Genomic DNA, 20,000 nt, shown 5'->3' on the forward strand with positions numbered 1-20,000 from the left:
GGTGGTCTAGAGTTGAAAATGTAATATTTTGTATACGAAAATGTATTTACCTTCAGAACTTCCATCAGGGCTGCAACTTTTATATGTAACATTTCAATATATATAAACTATGCTTCTAAACGTTTTTTTAAATCCCATCCCATTTGCATTTCAAAACTTGTAATACGTGACCAAAACACGTAGTAATACGCTGTCTTCTTTCAGAGAATGTTCTGGTCTGACATTGACTGTGATTTGGCTCCTCCTGTCTCGAAACACTGGAAGGTATGATTGAGATATTGACAGAATTAAATAAATAAAAAATAGACATGTTATTGATAACATATTCAGTCAGAGACAGATATTAACTTCACTGTTTTCTGCCAGGGCTTTAGTCGGGATACCTACAGTCTTGACAGCTGCTGCAATCACGGTCTTTCCATTTGTGGCCTGGATATACTATTATGTTAACAAAGAATTGAGATCAAACTGGCCGGCACATTGTACTACTGTAATATAGACTTTCAAGCACATCTCTGTTTCTGTGCCAGAAAATGATGAAATGAAGAAATTTCTGACTAAATGTGCTACCTAAATAAAAAAAATGTTATTGGTTTAGTGATATTCCTTATTCTGTGTAATTTTGCATTTTGAATCAGAAATATGTACTATAACAAGAGCTTTTTTTAAAAAAAATTTAAAGCTATTTTTAAGGAATGTATATTTTGTACGCCTTTACTTGATTGACACGAAATAAAGATATTATTTTATGCATAACGTAATATCCTTAAATCTAAGGGTAATATCCAGTTTTGTAGATTTGTATCTTCAATGTCAGGTTGAGGTCACACACAGTGTGTCAGGATTCATAAAACACACAAGATATATTTCAATTTGGCTGTCATTTCCCTGGTCAGCTAATGGTGGCAGTAGAGAGAATTTGAAGGGGAATGGGACTTGAAAGTATGGTAGAAGAAGACTTCTCTCTCCATACTGATCAGAGAGCAGCTGTCTGATATTTAATTCATACTATCGAGTGGCCGTGAACTCGACATACTGACCTGAGAACAGCTGTTCGTCTCCCTCGATTCTGCCTCTGTTTACTGGTTCCTTGCTGGAGTGAGCGGCAGTTCCGTGTAGACCCAAACATGGCTCAGTATGTTTTATGTCGGAGGCTCTTTCAAAGTCGTTGTAGAGTGTCACTACCAAAAGGTTTGGCACATGCTAATTCACGGAAGGAAAACGTGCTGAGGAGCTCGCTATCACAGCGGACAGACCACAGCCTCCTGGTAGGTTATGAGCTATCGCTATCCCCGCAGTACTAAACATCATTGACTTTCAAAATAATGACACGGATGAACTTACGTTTGTAGGGTCATAAACTGCATCAAGACATTCAAAATATATTAAACTGAGCATTTTGTTTATTTTTTAAGCTAAAAGTAAACTAAATTATATCGAGTCAAAAGTAGCCGTTAATGTACTAGTAATACCTACTTTCTGACATTTTAACATTTGTCGTGTTCCGTGATTAATGATGTTCTGAAGATATATGAAAAAAGGCAAATAACTATAGCTAATGCTATTTAACCCAAAACTGGAGACCCCCTAAAGGTGCTAATGCTATTAAACCCAAAACTGGAGACCCCCTAAAGGTCTACAAATAATTTATTACGTGGCAGACATTTCTGGAGGGATAGCAACACATGGCAGTGGTGTGTGTACTAATTTATTCACAGTTTGTCGAGTGGACGAAAGATATAATTTCAACATGAGTATTATTCATTAACAGGACGTCATACAAACCCTTGGAACATCTATCCCTCTGTACATACTGCAATACACAAGAGTACTGACTTCTATTAACAAACTAATGATAACGACGATAGAGATTGAAATTCTGAGGAGAGGACGTTGAGTTTTTACGTTTAAATAAATATTTTAAATAGCCACTCGACCAATGAAGGAGACGGCACCTTCAATCTTTTTTTTCCCCCTGTGTTTATTTATTATTAGTTGAATCAGTGGTACACCTGCAGACCCGAACTGAATGGCCACATTGCTAGAGGTTTCTCCTCCACCCCGCCTTTTCCAAAACCAGGAGAGGGACGTAAAAAGCATGGGGTAAGCACCAAAAATATGAAAAAAAAAAATGTAATGATTCTTTATTATTTTTTTAAATTTGAAGGTAGAGTTTTACAACAACGCTGAAGAAGAAAGAAAATCAGCCATTTGGAGACATTGATGTTTTTCATACTTAATGTTCCGACCAGGTCATATATCACATCAGCTTCCCCGACATAAAACTGAAAACAAAAAAACTGCTGACCGTCGTAGCTTTTTTTTAATATTGTACAAGGTATTATTTTGCTGTTCTGCAATTAGTTTTAGACAGTTCAATTTACTAGTGTTATGTTGCTGTTGTGGCCTTCCATGCCTCCATCAGTCTTGACATAAAATAATTTTCTGTGGCTTTGTTACCAATCTGCTCTGTCACATTTCTCTTCCGGTGAACTCTTGTGTTTTCCTTTAGTAGAAGACATGAAGACCACAAGGATTTTGAGCCCCTGTTGTAAATTAACAAACAAAATGATGATGATTATAGTTAGAAGAACATTTTATGTTGCTCACACAATGCTTGATAATTAATCTACCATGACTTTTTAAATCCACTGTTCTTTTAATGAGTATAATGAAAATCCAAAATCGATAAACATGTACTCCTATATTGAAATTTCACCACATAATAGAAGTGGAGGTTCACCAATGATGATTCTTTTTCCTCTGTTAAGCCAGTGACGTGGAAATCTTTAGCAGTTACCTTTGCTATTGGAGGTGCAGCACTACTGGGGATGAAATTTGTCAAAAAGGAAAAGGAGGAACGTGAGTATTGGACCGGCAACCGCACCAACGTGCTCACTGCGATTAACTTTATACAGTTATTAGGGATGTCTGATATCCGATACGCCGATATCATCCAAACATTTAATTTCCGATTCTGATATCAACCGATACCGATACGGGACATTTATCGTAACATTTATTTGTTTATCTGTACAAACTATACAACAATTTAATGACTATTAAAATAGATTAATTAAACGAGCTCCAAAGCTGCCATCTAGTGACTTTCACTTTAATATACAGCATTTACCCCCAAAACTATTTTTTTGGCCAAGCCCAGACATCGTGTTATCAGGTTTTCATTATCGAAGGAAAAACCAATAAAGATTCTTACAGATATCACATAATTATGCTAATATCGGGCCAATAACATCGGTCGGCCGATATTACCAGACATCCCTAATATTTATTGATGCGTCATGACATACAGCATACAGTGGGATTCAAGTGCTTCTAGTATCCAAATAGTGCTTTATTATGTTGTTATTGCTGCAGTGTTGGAAAAAGAAAGAAACAAGTCCATAGGAAAGCCGCAGTTGGGCGGTCCCTTTGCTCTCACCGACCACAACAACATGCCCTCCAAGAGTGAGGACTTCCTCGGCCAGTGGCTGCTCATCTACTTTGGCTTCACTCACTGTCCAGACATCTGCCCAGATGAATTAGAGAAGATGATAGAAGTGGTGGAGCAAATAGGTACGACTCCAGTTCTATCACAGACTTTTTTTTTTTTTTTTAAAACTTAAATGAAACTTTTTATTTACGTTTGCTTTCATGCAGATAAAATGAAGAACCTGCCAACCCTGACACCACTCCTCATTACCATTGACCCTGAAAGGGACACACCAGAGGCCATGGCAGCTTATGTCAAAGGTATAAAAGAATTTCCTGACCAGACACTTGAAACAAGAAATGAAGCTTTTCTTACTCGGTGCACCATGGGAGCTCCCCCAACAGTCTAGGCCTGTAGCAGCATATCTAAGTGTCTCATGAGTCATAATGTTGTACTTCCAGAGTTTTCCCCAAGGCTGATTGGCCTGACGGGCACTGCAGCTCAGGTGGAGGAGATCTCGAGAGCCTACAGAGTTTATTACAGTCAGGGGCCGAAGGATGAAGACAACGATTACATCGTGGGTTTTAATTTCAGTTTTCAATTTTTAAATACTTTTACCGATATGCTGATATTGTCGAAACTCTTATAGCGGTGCTATTGTTCCTCAAAACTATTTTAAGTGCACATCATGCAGCAAAACCCAGGCATTGTGTTATCAGGCTTTCATTATCGGAGGAAAACCCGATAACCGATATTCTTACAGATATTACATAATATGCTAATATCGGGGCCATTAATATAGGTTGGCGGATAGCCCTAATTGTTACCTTTAGAAGTCATTAAATATCTATTGAAATTTGTCAACTCTCCCTTTTTCTTTTTGTCCGCAGGTTGACCACACGATCATCATGTACCTCGTGGGTCCCGATGGAGTGTTTTTGGACTATTATGGACAGAACAAAAAATATTTGGAGATCTCCAGCTCGATAGCAGCACACATGAGAAAATACACGAACAAGACAGAAGTGAAGTAAATCCACCAGCTTTAAATAAAGCTTGTGATGCAACTGGAGGACAGTTTTAAAACTGCAGCCTATTTCAGATTGTACCTCGAATCACTTTTTTTTTTTCAGGCAGACGCTCTGCACCGCTAACTACAGTTGATTTACACCCATTTCTGAATCGTGATTTTAAAAAGTTGCCATACCAGTGTTGGTTATGCAACTAACTGTTTATGTACTACCATTGGTCATGCATTTGTTAATAATATGGCTATGAAAATTATTTAAGAAACTTATAAGATTGTCAATAAAGCAAAGTGTTTGATACACGGAAACAGTCAGTTGAATAAAACAAAGTGTTTGATACACGGAAACAGTCAGGAATGACCAAAGGTGGTCTGGCTGAAGGCGAATCCACAGTTTTAAAACCTCAAAATTCTTTTTTTTTTTTTTTCCATTTCTCATATTACAAGGCTTAAATGTTATCCTATTTTTGCAACAATGTTGGTATATGTTTATTTAAGGTCACTGACCGTAAATGATACTTGGTTTAATTTACATAGAAAAATTTGGGTAAATGTATTTGCAATAACATTCCCTGAATAAAATTATGTTGATTATGATTGTCTTCTTTATCCTTAACACTGGGCTGTTGCCAGTCTTGTGTCCATTTTATGTTAGATTTTTTTTGAAACCATTACAGATCATTCAGCATATGCACCTGTAGGACTGATTGTTTAACAATCGTACTGAAAACAAAGCAACACATGGGTGTAGTATACTTTTTTTTTTTTTTTTTTTTTTTTAAATCTAAGATGCGCTTAACTATAGTTCCAACATAATATTTTCCGATGGTATTTAGGAAACTCAACGATCAATTAACCTACAGCAGGCATAGGCAAACTAAGGCCCGCGGGCTGGATGCGGCCCATTCAGCTTTTGAATCCGGCCCGCCAAACTTTTCCAAATTATTATTACAGTAATTACTTCTGCCTTTTCCCTGTGATACCCACATTTCCCCAATAGATGGCGTAGAAAATGATAAAAGCATTTTAGCATTTTAGCCTTTATGCATGATTTGTACATGTCTTTATCTTAGTTCACACAAACGCTCCCTCTTTCTGCTCCTGTTCAATTTTAGGACAATTGTGGCGCGCTAGTCAAAACGTTTGCCCACGTCTGACCTAGAGCTTAATATCGCAATTATGATATTAAGTTCTTTAGTCTTTAGGTTTGTTTAGCTGCGACATATATCATTAAATCAAAATGAACCTTAGAGCAAACAAATCGTATTTGATGTCCAAACCTCTGAAATGTTATGTCTCACTAGACACGGACATCCGGCGAAATTTAAAAAAAAAAAAAAGCTTCCACAAAGCTTTTTTCCCCCCATAAAAAGATGATGAATTATGGATCGTCACATAATGCAGGCTTTCGATGGTTTTGAAAAACGTCTTTCTTACTAACTGCCTTAATTTACAATCTTTCAATCCACAATCCATTGCAAGCTCCATTCCCAGAAGGCAGGATGGCTCCGGTAATTCTGATGCCAGACCAATGTTGAATAAGTGCCCACCCCATGTGACTGTGAGAAAGATCACATGGGGGCACAATATGTCATATCCACCCAGCAGAGTACAGAGGAACAGAAGCCTGGGCCATATGGACAAGTAAGGCTGGCTCATATATAAAAAAAAAAAAAAAAAAACAAGGTAGTGGTCAGATCTGCTTGCCGACATGTTCTCTGCTGAAGAGGTAAGACAGAAAAATATTATTACAGAACATCCTTGCCTGTAATGGAGGTTTTGGTCACAGCTCAGTAGAATGTTTACTTCACCAGATATTAAGTGCTAAGAAAACTGGTAATCATTCCTTTTATGGAGCATCCTTCACGGTGGTTCAGATATTTCTTTTTGTGTTCGATATAAAGGGGGGGAAAAAAAAGCAGATAATGTAGGTGGTTAGGAGTTAACAGTTAGTAGCTTCAGAATCAACGAAGCAGGCAATCGCTCTTTATTTTTACCACACTAACCGCACGAGTTGCTAACACCAAGCAACAGATGCCACGCATCTAGCTGAAGGAGCTGCGAAAAGTAAACTGACCTCATATATTGAAATAATGGTAAACACCATTTTTTGAATTGCATAGAGTGGTCTATTTATGCAGCGAACTTGAGATTTTACGCACGATGGAGAGAAAATTACAGTACATTTAGAACAGAACTGATTTATCTTTCATTTACCGACAGCAGATGCTACTGTGATGCAGCTCTGTTGTGTGTTTTATTATTGTCCATATTTTGGTGTTTGTTAAAGCAAGCAAGGGTTTGATATTCTTTAAATGGCGGATCATGATGCATTTATGTCTGGATCAGTGGGCTGTTTCGCAGGCAAACGTCTTTGCTCAACTCTATTCATTCGTTATGGATTCGTTATCGACAATATCAGCGGGCTGCCAACTTGTCATCAGAAACCCCTGCCATGGCGTTAGCTTGTAGTACTTATCTAAAGAGAATTACGTTGTAGTCAGTAATTCAGTCAGACATCCACGTGGCCCACGGAAAAGCAGTTGTTTTGATTTTTTTGTAAAACCTCTCACGCCACCACCTTATTATGGTAAAGGGGTTCGAGTGACTCTCAACACAGCCATTCACAGACAGACATACGCTACTAGTGTAATACACAGTAGCCTCCCAGAAAAGTCATTGATCGCTAGCAGTCTTTGGCCCGTAAAAAACAAACAAACCCATAAATCGTCATTTAAGCTGCATGGTTCAACGCGTATAATCCGGAAATTACGGTAGGTGGAGAAGTTACAGCTAGTCCGTGTCACCTCAAATCACAGCTTGGACATTCAAGGAGACTGGTTCCAGGGGTGACTGGTCGTGACGTCTGGGGTTTTTGTGCGCGAGTAACGTTTGGGTCAAAAGCGAGGCAGAACTGTCAACTGATCACTACCTGATTTGGCTATGCTAGCGGGGGAGGATGCTGGTCAGCTCTAGCGGACACAAACATATAGTGAGGTTCTGCTGGAAATGTCTAGCGTTAGGACCATGACCGGAGGAGGTGGGGGAAACTCAAGTCTGTGTACGGCTGAGTGCGGCTCTTTGCAGATGATGTGGTTCTGTTGGATTTTGAGCAAGAGCAAAATGTGATTAGAAAACCTTGGCAGCATCCATGTGGAAGGGTTTTTTTTTATGGTTAAACTAAAGACTAATCTGGTTGGTCTGTTACTGTGGTTAACCTAAACCAGTGCTTCTCAAATAGTGGGGCGGGGGCCCCCTCGGGCTGTAGTGAGAACCCAGGGGGGCCGTGAGGAGCTTCCAATGGAATATGGCACGCTGGAAATAGGTATACCACTGCTGTAATGCATGAATGATAACAAGCCTCCAGCCACTAGGTGGCAGCAACTCATACAGTGGTTTGTACTGATGAAAAAAAAAAACCTTCCAATCCAAAAATAACACATAAATACCAGAAGCTGATGGCGAGGTTGGCAACCAGCAAGTGGCCAAAAGATGGTTTTGTGCCCGTCCGCTTCTAGAAAGATATTGTTATATACATGGGGTTCTCACAATATTTAACAAAAAAACGACAAGTTACACTACTACATACTGTACTATATACTAAAGAGTTGTCCCCCCAAATTATTGATTAAAGATATTGCTTATCCTTACACTCCAGTATTGCCAGTATCCTGTATAATCAGTCATTCCTTTCATTCTTTTTACTGCACAGACATTGAGGTGGTGGGTGTGAAGTAGTGGGATGAAAGGTGAGAACAAGAGAAAGAGAAGAGAAAGGGAGAGGGAGAGGGAGGGAGAGAGAGAGAGAAAGAGAGACACTGCAGATGCAGAGCTCTGTCAGGCAGGCGGCATCCGTGTCCGAGCAGCCTTCAAGACATAAAACTCAATGTGGCAGCAGCAGCAGCAGCGGCAGCAGCTAAATCAGGAGGCTAGACATTGTCACGCTTACCCACAATCCCTTTACTCTACCGTCGTTCCCCCCCACCCCCCTTCCCACCATCTCTTTCCCCCACAACACATTTCTCTCCCCCCATTCAGTCTCATTGTTTTGAGGGCGAGAGAGGCAGGCTTTCACGGATTAGTTTGAGCAGGTGGAGGAAGACAGGAAGTGGCGGTGGAGATGATGATGGAAGCCAGCTTTGACACTGAGGAGAGTTTCGATGACCCCTCCTGTTTTGCTCCGCAGCCCCCCGGCTCCGTGTCGCCGGCCAAAAGGCAGATCAAGGAGGTCAAAGAGACCAAGACAACGGTGAGTACCTCGGCAACGTCACCACCACCACCATCATCTCTCACTTTTCACCATTTTTTTTTGGTCTCCTCATTTCAGGTAACCCCTTCTCTTCTCCGTATATTAAATACCACATGATTGTTATTTAAGGGGTTCAGAAGTTTGGACACTTCAGTGATACGCTAGTTCGGGTGTTTTTTTTTGTTTTTTTTAAGTTGCACAGAGTATTTTCTCTTTTGTGCGTGCAACTGTCTACTGTGTTCCTAAGGAAGAAATTCACGGAGCAGAGTGATTGCCGTTCAGCGTTCAGGGATGTAAACACTGAGAAATCCTTCTCACTTTAAATCTCACTTTGACAGTGTTTTAACGTTAGGGCAACTTGTACATTTCCTCATCCTGATCGGAGCCCGATATATTTGTTCGGTGATACCAAGACTATAGCGGTGGTTATGTAATACTGTAGCTGATAATGATGATAAGGAGAGGGAGGAGGGGGAAGGGGTGAAATGGATGAGGTGAACCTGCAGTGTAGTCAGTGTCGGTGTTAGAAAAGACAGACTACAGTTGGTTTTATTGTCCGATCCTTTTTTTGGTTTGATTTGGACTCGGGGGGGATGTGGTTTACTGGTGTAGCCAAAGCCATTTTAAAAAGTCATTTTTTTGCTTTTGTGGAAAAAAAAAAAAAAAAGAGCCCCAACCATGTAGAAGCTGAGAGACATGCTGCAAGAGGCAGTTTCCATGGTGACAAAAGCAATAGCACTAATAATTGGTTGCTGAAACGGAAGACACACGACATAGGGGAAGGTGTTGGCGGTGGGTTGAGGTAAAGCCATTCACATATTTTACAGTTTACAAATAAAAAAAAAAAAAAAAAAAAAAAAACATTCTTTTCTTTTTAAAGGCATGGTCTTCAAATTGTGGGAAAATTCCAAATCGAGAAAAAGGACGGGAAACAAAAAATAATGCAGGTGGCGATGGAGATACACACTCTGCAGTTGTAAATTAATGACATTAGTCCCGCGAACTGTCCGCTCGTTTGTCTTACATGACAGAACGACGTTTGTCCAGGAGGGGGATTAGCCAGACTTTAAAATGGACCCACATGGAACAGATGAGGTATTACACCATCACCAGTCAGTGGAGGTGGGGGTGAAGAAAGCAGACCCTAATGACGAGTAATCAAAGCTCAACCACTGCAGGTCGTTGCAGACAAATGTACCGACAAAGTCTTTTGGACGACTCCTGACATTCTCGTGAGTCTCTCAAACCACTGTATCCCGATGGTGTTTTCAGCAGAACCTGCACTGCTGAAGCATGTCACACCTGCCCCTGCCTCCACTGCGGGAGCTGGGAGCGTGCGTTTAGTTTTGGACTCTGGATCGGACACGGCGGAAGCAGCATCATAGGGGTTAGGGAAATGCAGAGATTGTTTTGTTTTGGTACGTCGTGTGTGAGAGTATGTGTGAAAGGGAAGGCTCAAGGAAGGGGGAGGGGTCTGCTTCACCCAAAGTAATTTGTTGCTTAGCAACAGCGGCAGTGCATCCTACAGGCATTACATAGAGACGGGGGGGAAAAAAATGGAGGACGAGGATTTGTTGTTTTTTGTTGTTGTTGAATACTCTTTTCATTGAAGTGACAAAACTAGCCTACACAAGACGATCGCCAGCTAAAAATAGAAAAATAGAGCCTACAAAAGAAAAACCGTAACTAGTGAACGTGCGTTTTGTACAGACAGACATTAAGTCATACAAATACTGTGTGAATTCCATTCGGTCTCCTCGAATCTCTGATTTTTTTTTAATCAAACAATCTTGCCATATGTTGTATTTAAACTGGAACTATTTTAAGCGTGCTACTGCCAAATGCATTTTTAAATATATATATATATATTTTTTCAAAACGATTGAACAAACCACAAATCACAATTTCTCCATTGTCATCCTACGAGCCTTAAGGTTGTCACAGTTAAATAAGGAGACTTTTTTTTTTTAAAGTTACAAAAAAAAATTTTTTTTTTCATTAGTAAAAATGTTTGTGTTACAAAAAAAATTTTTTTTTCATTAGTAAAAATGTTTGTCTTTTTTTCTTTTTCAAAAAACACAAGGTATAGGTATTAGGTACTATAAAATGTACTTTTAAGATTGTATTTCGAAAACGATAACGATAAATGACTTCTGCAAAAAAAATAAATCAACCACACATCAGGTCTATGTCCCTATGAAAATGTTTCAAATGCTAAAGAACCAATTGGTTCCAGAACATTTTGTTGGTTCTTTTCTATGAAAACAAAGCTGGTGGTGACATAATTAATTCATCCTTTTTCTGAGCTGGCAAGATCCTAGAGCCCTGAATTCGTCAAGACACAAACACAGAAAGGAGATTAGAGACAAATGGCCCCATTCATTCAGAAGCATGTTATTTTAACTGTCACCATATCTACTACTGTATATATGGTTATTAAAAAAAATTGGGCCACAATGGTTTGACATCATTTACAAAAAAAACAAACAAAAAAATTGTCACAATGAGGAAATTCACAGTGTGAGTATGGTTCCTTTTTCATCCCACAATGAGGAAATTCACAGTGTGAGTATTTGCAACACACAAAGTCTACCACAGGGGGCACTACTAGGTTTTTTGGTTGTGATTCACAGGCTGCCACACGGGAAGCAACATTATAAAAGTGGGACTTAAACCCAGGACCTTCTGCATGTAAGGCGGGCATGTTACCCACTACATTTTGGAACCACCATACACCATAGTTTCTATTATTTAAACCAGGCGTGGGCAAACTTTTTGACTAGCGGGCCACAAAAATTGAACAGGGGGGGGGGTCGGGTCTGGAGCAGATAGATGGAGCATTTGTATGAACTAACATACTGTAAACGACATATAAAAGTCATGCATAAAGGCTAAAATGCTTTTATCATTTTCTACGCCATCTGTTGGGGAAACGTGGCTATTGCAGGGAAAAGGCAGAAGTATATTGATAATATAAATTATATCATTTCGGTAGAAAAAAAAAAAAAAAGCTGAACGGCCCGCATCCGGCCCCGAGCCCTTATTTTGCCCATGCATGATTTGAAATAAAATTTTGTAATCATTGCTTTTTAAGGTTGTGTAGTATGTCAGATATTTTATACAATAGGTTTTAAAGGTTAAACATCTTGGATGATTTAGAACATTAAAACTACGGATCCTGGCTCCTATACAACCCAGTTTCTAAGGCTATAGTCATATCCGAAACACTTCATCTTTAAATCATCTAGAACGTTTGATTATTCCCATAACCCTCGTAATGGCAGCGCTTCAGATAATATACAGTAAAACAGGAAAAAAAAAAAAAAAAAAAAGCACTGCATCAAGACATTGTGCAGAGCGAAGACTCGCGGTGAAGATTTTCAGGTTGCGGGTTTTGTGTTCGGGCCCAGAATGGCAACAGAGCACCTAGCTGCTCTCGACATCCCCGCAGCACCTGACATCCCTCAAAAGGATTTACTGCAGGCTGTGTCATGAAAATCTATATTTATTTCCAGCTCTGGAGTCCTACAATAGGAAGTTAGGTCAGGCAGCTTTCCTCCAATATTACTTGTTTTGCCCCACATGTGAGACGCTGACAGTAGTCGAGATAAACGTTCCAGCAGTTTAATGGAAAATAACGACGATCGCTGAGCCGGAAATATGAACAAAGTAAGATAAAAAGGGCCAATCACCCACATCATCCTCACCAGATTCTGAGCTGTGTCTTCTGTTTCTGTAGATCACTCGTCATCTCGCCGTGCTGTTTAGGTTCTTTCAGCTTTCTAGCGTGAGAATGACGAGGCATGTAGCAAACCAAACACTAAACCTTGGCAAAAAAAATAAAGTATTCAGCCAAGAAATATCCTAATTATAAGTCTAGCCTTATAACATTCCATATAAGTGAAGGTCACAAACAGACGGCTTGTTGACGCTGGCTTGAAATGTGTTACAATAAATAATTCAATTATTATAGAAATTATTGCAAGACATGGGCAAACTACGGCCCCCGGGGCGCGGATGCGGCCCATTTGGCTTTTTAATCCAGCCCGCCAAACTTGTCCCAATTATATTATTCATTTATAATACCCACATTTCCCCATTAAATAGCATTGAAAATGCTAAAACCATTTTAGCATTTTTTTAGCCTTTATGCATGACTTTTACATGTCATCTATCTTAGTTCGCACGAACGCTTTTGCTAAAAGCGTAGCAATGGTGGCAGTAACCATCCTGAAAGGTATTTTTAAATATCCATGAAACAAAGTTACGTTTTTTTTTCCAAACTTTGTATTTCTAAACTCCGGCAGCACGCTTCATTTAGTTTAGCACCGGCTCGGATAGTCTATGAGTATCGGACATTGCTTAAATTCCTACAAACAAACTGTATGTTGCTTCTATGTAATGTTACCATTTACTTCCTTTAAACAGGGCATTATACAGTCCAATCTGAAATAAAGACAGACGTAACAGTCCTGCAGCAGCAGCCAGTGGTGGTTAACAACGCAGCGCACACACACACACACACACGGTTTCTGGCAGAGCCAGTAGGCTGGACACACAGATGCTGGCTGTGACATAATTGCAGCGCAGAGAATAATTGAAGATGTTGAGCAACACAGAGTCTGTATTCAGTGCTGTGCTGTGTGTGTGTTTTATTAACAGACATTTGTTCAATTGGGCAAATCCCACAGGGAAGTGTATTCGGTTGTGTTTAGATTACAGTGGTCCCTCTCTATATCTCGGTTCTTCCTTCGCTCCCCCAGAACATTGCAGATTTTCTTTTTTTTTAATCTGATCTCGTGAGATTTCACGCTATATGGTGAAATATAGCAAAAAAATAAACTAAAAGACATCATAAAATAATTATACGTATGAAGGTTATAAAATTAAGATAAGCCTATTTGCGAATGATCGCTGGTAGATTTTTTTTTACCTAGACGAGATCGTACGTTGCATACTATTGGCTAATACAATGCGTACTCGGTGTACTGCCTTATTGAGCGTGCCATTCTGTTCCTCACGCTGATTGGCTCATGCATCGTAGCATCCCTCAACATCTCCCTTTGTCTGTCGGCCACTCTCTCGCGTCGCCATTCTACAACTCTACTGTGCATATTTACAATCTGTTTGCTGTCTTTCTCTTCTACCGAAGACTCGTGGACGTAAATATATAGATAAATAATATAATAACTACCTCGCCCCTGTTTCGCGACTTTTCCCCATTTCGTAGTGCGCCTCGTAACGCAACTGCCGCGATGTACCGAGGGATCACGGTATTTACAATCTGTCAGCTGTCTTTCTCTTCTACCGAAGACTCGTGGACCAAATTGCCTTGAGGTCAATCATGTCTGACCTTCTTTCCCCTCCTCTGCATGAGCCATTTAAAACCAACCTGATTTTTCTTTATTCCAGATCAACTGTGTGACGTTCCCTCTGCCCAGCGAAGGTCAAGAGCAGCAGCTCCTCAAACCCAACGAATGGAGCTACTGCGACTACTTCTGGGTAAGACAGCACACCTCGATTTGGCGCTGATATTTCTGTCGGGACTGGTAAAAGCCACACATTATAGTCATATGAAGTGCTAATTTGGACCATGCAGCTATTATATAATACACTGTATGCCCTAGCCCTTACAGCATACACACCTTAAGGTTCAAGCAGTTGCCCTTCAGGAACCCTTGACCGTCATATGGGACCCTGCCACAGTGACTTACACAAGGACATAAGGTGCTGATTATGTAGGACCCCCCCCCCCCCCCCCGATCGACCCATCCATCCTGTGGCTGACATCTTTTCTCTGTACAACATACAAGCTCCTGTCAGGTATCCTGGCAGTTACGATGTGTAGCCTTGTGGCCACCGGCCCTGAAGGGAAACGATATAGCAATAACGGGGGGGCGCAATCATTCACAAGTTGTGTACAAGTTGCTATGTTTCTACCGACTACAAGACAACTTACAAGTCAGAACCCCAAACATGGAGTAGTGATGAGAGTATTGATTCCATATTATCGATATATATTGATACTCACATGTGTATTGACTGAGTATCAATCAAGCTCAAAATGTATTGATACTAATTCATAAAGGCAAAAAAAAAAAAAAAACATGTGTCACTTCCACATCTTTTACGGTAACTTACTACATACAGCCTTTTGTTCCCCAACATGCAAAATTGAACCGATCCATTAATGTAGTACTTTTCAAATAGTGGGGCGGGCTTCCCTGAGGGGGCTTGGTGAGGTGGAATGGAATATGGCACACTCGACATAAGGGTACCACTGCTATAAAGCTTGAATGATAACAAGCCTCCAATCACTAGGGGGCAGCAACTCCTACAGTGGTTTGTACAGATAAAAATATATATATGTTATCAGGTTCTCAATAGTATTTCAATTTGCGAGGCGGGACGGTTAAAACTGGGCAACTTAACTCGTTATTATCGTGTTAACTCATTAATTAATTAACACAGATGATAATTTTATCACGCATTAACACATTTTTTTTTCTTAACCTTAAAGGAAGAGAACTGACCTTTCGCAAAACTCTGCCCCAAAACGGTCATTTATCCGAGCAACAGTTAAACGAGGTCTGACAAGCCGGACCTCTGACAAGCAAAATGGTCAACTAGGATAGGATAGTATTTTTTCATCTCCGAAAGGAATTTATTTAGTGGACACAGAGCAGAAAGAACAAAATAATATATAATACATAAAAAATATATATAAAAATATATATAATAAATATATTATATATTATATATTTTTTGTTATTATTTGAAATCGCCATCAATTGTGCAGACGGTCGATTGCTTATGTCTTCCAACGGAAAAGACCCAGCGTAAGAGCGATACGTTAACTTTTATTTGAAGAGATTTTGTTTGATAGCTTCAGTCAGTCATATGACGCAGTGTACTGCGTCGTCTTTAAAATATTGATTTGTTCACAGTTCCCTTGTCGCGGCGAATGTGTTGTTCGGTATTCAATTTTCTTTCACGTTGCCGTGGTCCATCAAGAAGGGGAGAAGCAACGAAAGAGTGAATAAAGAAAGACGTTTATATCGAAGCTGCTCGTGTCGCATTGCTATTATTATCAATTTTTTTGTATACTTTTTACATCCTGCTATGTGAGCACAACATTGAGCCGTTGCGGAAACTCCTAAAAGCAACTGAAAGCCAATTTCCTCATTGCGGAAACTCTTAAAAGCAACTGAAAGCCAATTTCCTCAATAACCATGACAATATATAACGTGTGATGCAACATAAACCCAATCAGCTGAACAAAGCAAACTGGAAATGAGAGCTAAACCAATTCATGCGACTCAAAATGGATGCAGCAGATGTCAATATCCGGCGTAAACATCAACATTGTTTTTGACCTAATGGTCTCCCTCTTGTTCTACATTCAGTCATACAGTCATTAGGGCGTCCACTTGAGCTGCTCCTCTGCCGCTAAATTGTATTTCTATTGAAAAGCACTCCAAGGCTGAGTTATTGTTTTGAAATCCAATGCCTGTTTCCTCCTCAATCGTTACTGTTGTGCCTAGTTATTTGCCGTCACTCTCAGCTCCTTTTTCAGCTCTGGTCTGGTTTGAGCTGCTGCGTGACGATGGATTTATTGCTGCGCATCAGTCCCGTCCTAAACTGGACTGATGTGCTACACATTGCTGTTGACATTTTTCTCACAAAAAAACAGGAACATCAGTGACTAATGCACACACACATCCAACACATGCCCTCTTTGACATGCATGATGTGACTCACCCATCCCATACTCTCACTCTGTGACTCACACTCATAAAACCCACATGCTCTTCCACCTAAACAGCTCAGAGACAAGGCTGTATGTTCCGGCAGTGACCTTTAAGCTATGGTCACTTTTCATGTTTTAAGTCTCACGGAATACTGAATAATAAATACAAGCTCTTTATAATTTCTATTTTTGAAGGCTTGTGAAAACACCAGGTTTCAGTTAGAGGACAAGATGAAATAAGTATCTCACCAAATGGATATTCTGTTGAAAAATGAATCCATTAATGCCGTCCTCACAGGCCGACAAGAAGGACCCTCAGGGGACGACCTCGGTTGCTGGCTTCGAAATGCTTTTGCAGAAGCAGCTGAAAGGCAAACAGATGCAAAAGGAAATGGCTGAGTTCATCCACGAGAGGTAAAGGACGTCTGTTGTTTGATGAATTTGACTGAGGCTTCGGTATTTACAACCAACAATTGTTTTGTTTGGGGTTTTTTTTTTTCATTATAATCCAAATGAGAAATATCAAAGCTATCGAGTAAATCACCTCAAATATCCCCCTAAACACTAATATTATTATTATATATTTATCATTAAATTACATTTTTTTCTCACATTTAAGGTTAAAATGAAAAATATTTAGCCTTCTTAGAATGTTAGATCATTTTATATGGAATTTAATGTGTCATTTAAAAAAATTTAAAAAAAACAGCTGCAGTGCACAAAGCTTTGCAGGGTGCACGTAAAAAAATAACCCAGCAGAGGTCGCTACATTACAGTAAACAGTTAATTACATGAACTTGTGAACTTGGTCACACATACTGAAGAGTCCCACTCTGCATTAATGCATTGTGAGAGTTGTAGTTAGTGCATGTCAATATATGGATATGTTCATTTGCCACTAGAAATTAGTTTAGGTTATTTGGCAAGATCTGTAAATATTAATTCATTTAATGAAATGTCAACTAAAGCTACAGTTGTGGTATACATCACACGTTTATGTTTAAAGTTAAGTTAAAACCTAAAATCGGATTCAATATTTTGAAGCATGACATTTTATTCTCTCTGGTTCAGGATAAAGATCGAGGAGGAATACGCCAAGAACTTGTCCAAATTGTCTTTGAGTCCACTGGCAGCGCAGGAGGAAGGGTAATTGATCATACGTTTTGATAAATATAACATTATGACATTTAATCTTTAGATATTTTCATGTGACCTTTCTAAGAGATTCGGTCTTCCCCGTGTTTATTTTTTTACCCAGGACTCTTGGAGAAGCCTGGACTCAGCTGAAGAAGAGTCTCCATGATGAGGCTGAGGTTCACCTCAAATTCTCCAACAAGGTAGTCGACACATTATTAGAGCTTTGATTTTAACTGATGACAGAGTAAACCGACATTGAAAGTTTTAGAAAACTGAATAAACAAACACCGAATAATATTTCACTTTTGTTTTCACCGTCAACATGCAAATTATGAATGGCATTTGAGATTAAGGTCAAGAGTCAAATAATCACAAACATAAATCCTAAAGGAAACTGGTTTTCACTTTTGTGACTGTAATTGGTAATGGAGCGACATCTACGTAAAAAATTAAATGGTCTACGACAGATTCCCAAAATGTAGTGCACGTGCTGCCACTAGGGGGTGCGCAAGGTTTTTTTTTAATGGAATTTTTACTGTGTTGTTTTTGTTTGTTTTTTGAAGGTGTGGGGAAATTGGTTGTTCCACAACCCAGTTGGAATTTAGAAACGGGTACATGGTCAAAAGAGTTTGGAAACCAAAAAAGTGGTCTATGAAAAGTGTGCTGTTGTATCACAAAAATGCCCTATTTGACAAACTAAATACACCCGTCTATGAACATATATGTAATAGTAACAAAAGTAACAGATAGATCTAGATAGTTCTAAAATTGCCAGTAAAGATCTCTTCTTCTTTTTCTCTTACAGCTGCATTCTGAGGTTGAGAAACCTCTGCTGACGTTTAGAGCCGACAACTTTAAAAAAGACTTGAAAAAGTATGACCATCACATCGCTGACCTGAGGAAGCAGCTAGCCAGTCGCTATGCCAGTGTGGAGAAGGTAAATTGTTTTTTGTTTTTTTTTGTGTATTTAACAACTAGAGCACACGGCTACATTTAAGTAGGGATGCACCGAATTTTCAGCCTCCGAAAATGTTGCCGTCCAAAAATGGCCCTAAAGTGCATTTTCAGTTTTCGGTCGAAAGACTTTTATCACCGAAACAAAGCGGCCGAAACAGGAAGTTATGATAAAGCAAGCAAAAAAATCGCAGCCAACGCGGGCTTATCGGATATCCAACGTTTTCTTTTTGACTAGGCAAAACTGCGTCAGAGACATCTGCAATACATATACATATAATATTTTGACAATTATTAATTTATTATCTATTTATTATTCATTTATGCAATCGCAGTGCCTTGATTGTATTGAGGTTTAGCTGACAGTCATAGCCATGAATGCAATGATACTAATAACGGCATTGGTTTGCTAATTTTCGGGTCTTCGTTTTCGCCCAAGAATTACAGTACATATCTGTGGGTAAACAATTTTCATGGGTTCATATGTGTACGTTTGTGGTTGTGTTTGTGTCCGTGGGTGTACGGCACAGGCTCGTAAAGCGCTGGCGGACAGGCAGAAGGATCTGGAGGTGAAGACTCAGCAGCTGGAAATTAAGCTGAGCAACAAGACGGAGGAGGACATCAAGAAGGCCAGGAGGAAATCGACACAAGCAGGTCAGAGGAGAACCAACTTATGGGAAAGTCCTGGGTTTCCTTAAGTGGAGCTATACGAGGTGATGGGTATTTTGTGTGATGCACAGTGTATGTGTTCTAATTTTAAGTTGCAAACCAGGCAGAATTTCTATTTTCAACCCGTGTGGGCCATTTGACAAAAACTGGGAACCATATGGACTCTTTTCCGTCTGGGCTCAATACCAACTCTGAGCCCTCAATCTCTCTTGTTCTCTCTCTCCCTCTCTCTTTTTGTCTCTCTCCCTGTTTCTCTTGCTCTCCATATCAACCTTTTTCTCTAATGATTAGGATAAGTCGGGATTCTAAGAAGGCATAAGACTTTCAATCTATCTATCTATCTATCTATCTATCTATCTATCTATCTATCTATCTATCTATCTATCTAAATAGAGAGCTGCACAATAAACAGTGATTACTCAAACAAAACACTAGCTTTTTAAAATTATGCTTTAAATGGAACGCATGCGTTACAAAGTTTTGATCTAATCCAACAAATTTGCTTGCGAAAGGTTCAGGTTGGTTCATTCCAACCATAGTCCCCGTGATGCCACAGGGCAGTATTTAACTGTTATTTTGGCGTCCTCTGCTGGTCTTATTCTGAAGTGCACGAATCTAAACGGAATTGTATCAGAAACAATCATGAACAGTCAGATTTATCTATCTGGTTTATTTACACCTCTGTGTACTCCTCAGGAGACGACTTGATGCGCTGCGTTGACCTCTACAACCAAACTCAGTCAAAGTGGTTTGAAGAGATGGTCACCACCAGCATGGTAAT

General features: G+C 39.6%; 3 protein-coding genes and 1 long non-coding RNA gene across 6 annotated transcripts in view; 3 read left to right on the forward strand and 1 right to left on the reverse strand.

The window, feature by feature from the left end:
* Positions 1–534, forward strand: part of tmem220 (transmembrane protein 220) — a 2,628-nt gene extending 2,094 nt beyond the window's left edge. The window contains exons 5-6 of the mRNA XM_017040607.2: positions 193–264; positions 367–534. Of these exons, the coding sequence (XP_016896096.1) occupies positions 193–264; positions 367–499 (205 nt within the window). The 3' untranslated portion in view covers positions 500–534. The remainder of the gene's footprint in view (positions 1–192; positions 265–366) is intronic.
* A 377-nt stretch (positions 535–911) lies between these two features.
* sco1 (synthesis of cytochrome C oxidase 1) lies at positions 912–4,770 on the forward strand. The gene is made up of 7 exons (XM_017040606.2): positions 912–1,268; positions 1,996–2,103; positions 2,772–2,862; positions 3,379–3,576; positions 3,661–3,753; positions 3,895–4,010; positions 4,324–4,770. Exons 1-7 carry the CDS (start codon positions 1,128–1,130, stop codon positions 4,465–4,467), a joined length of 891 nt encoding a protein of 296 aa, XP_016896095.1. The 5' UTR covers positions 912–1,127; the 3' UTR covers positions 4,468–4,770.
* Positions 4,771–5,592: 822 nt separating this feature from the next.
* Positions 5,593–20,000, forward strand: part of gas7a (growth arrest-specific 7a) — a 17,415-nt gene continuing 3,007 nt past the window's right edge. The window contains exons 1-9 of one of the 3 annotated variants that reach the window (XM_017040604.2): positions 5,593–6,189; positions 8,499–8,709; positions 14,122–14,211; positions 16,758–16,873; positions 17,531–17,605; positions 17,718–17,796; positions 18,402–18,533; positions 19,081–19,204; positions 19,916–19,995. In XM_017040604.2, coding sequence (XP_016896093.1) covers positions 8,581–8,709; positions 14,122–14,211; positions 16,758–16,873; positions 17,531–17,605; positions 17,718–17,796; positions 18,402–18,533; positions 19,081–19,204; positions 19,916–19,995 — 825 coding nt within the window. In that variant the 5' untranslated portion in view covers positions 5,593–6,189; positions 8,499–8,580. Of the gene's footprint in view, positions 6,190–7,838; positions 8,710–14,121; positions 14,212–16,757; positions 16,874–17,530; positions 17,606–17,717; positions 17,797–18,401; positions 18,534–19,080; positions 19,205–19,915; positions 19,996–20,000 lie in introns of those variants that run through there. The other 2 variants (XM_008329129.3, XM_008329128.3) reach the window with 2 other exon arrangements.
* Positions 10,773–20,000, reverse strand: part of LOC112488445 (uncharacterized) — a 16,770-nt gene continuing 7,542 nt past the window's right edge. The window contains exons 2-3 of the long non-coding RNA XR_003052501.1: positions 16,709–16,823; positions 10,773–11,034 (exon numbers count right to left, since the gene is read on the reverse strand). This is a non-coding gene — a long non-coding RNA (uncharacterized LOC112488445). The remainder of the gene's footprint in view (positions 11,035–16,708; positions 16,824–20,000) is intronic.

This window comes from Cynoglossus semilaevis, chromosome 17, assembly GCF_000523025.1.
Source record: "Cynoglossus semilaevis isolate Cse_v1.0 chromosome 17, Cse_v1.0, whole genome shotgun sequence".
Taxonomy (NCBI): Eukaryota; Metazoa; Chordata; class Actinopteri; order Pleuronectiformes; family Cynoglossidae; genus Cynoglossus; species Cynoglossus semilaevis.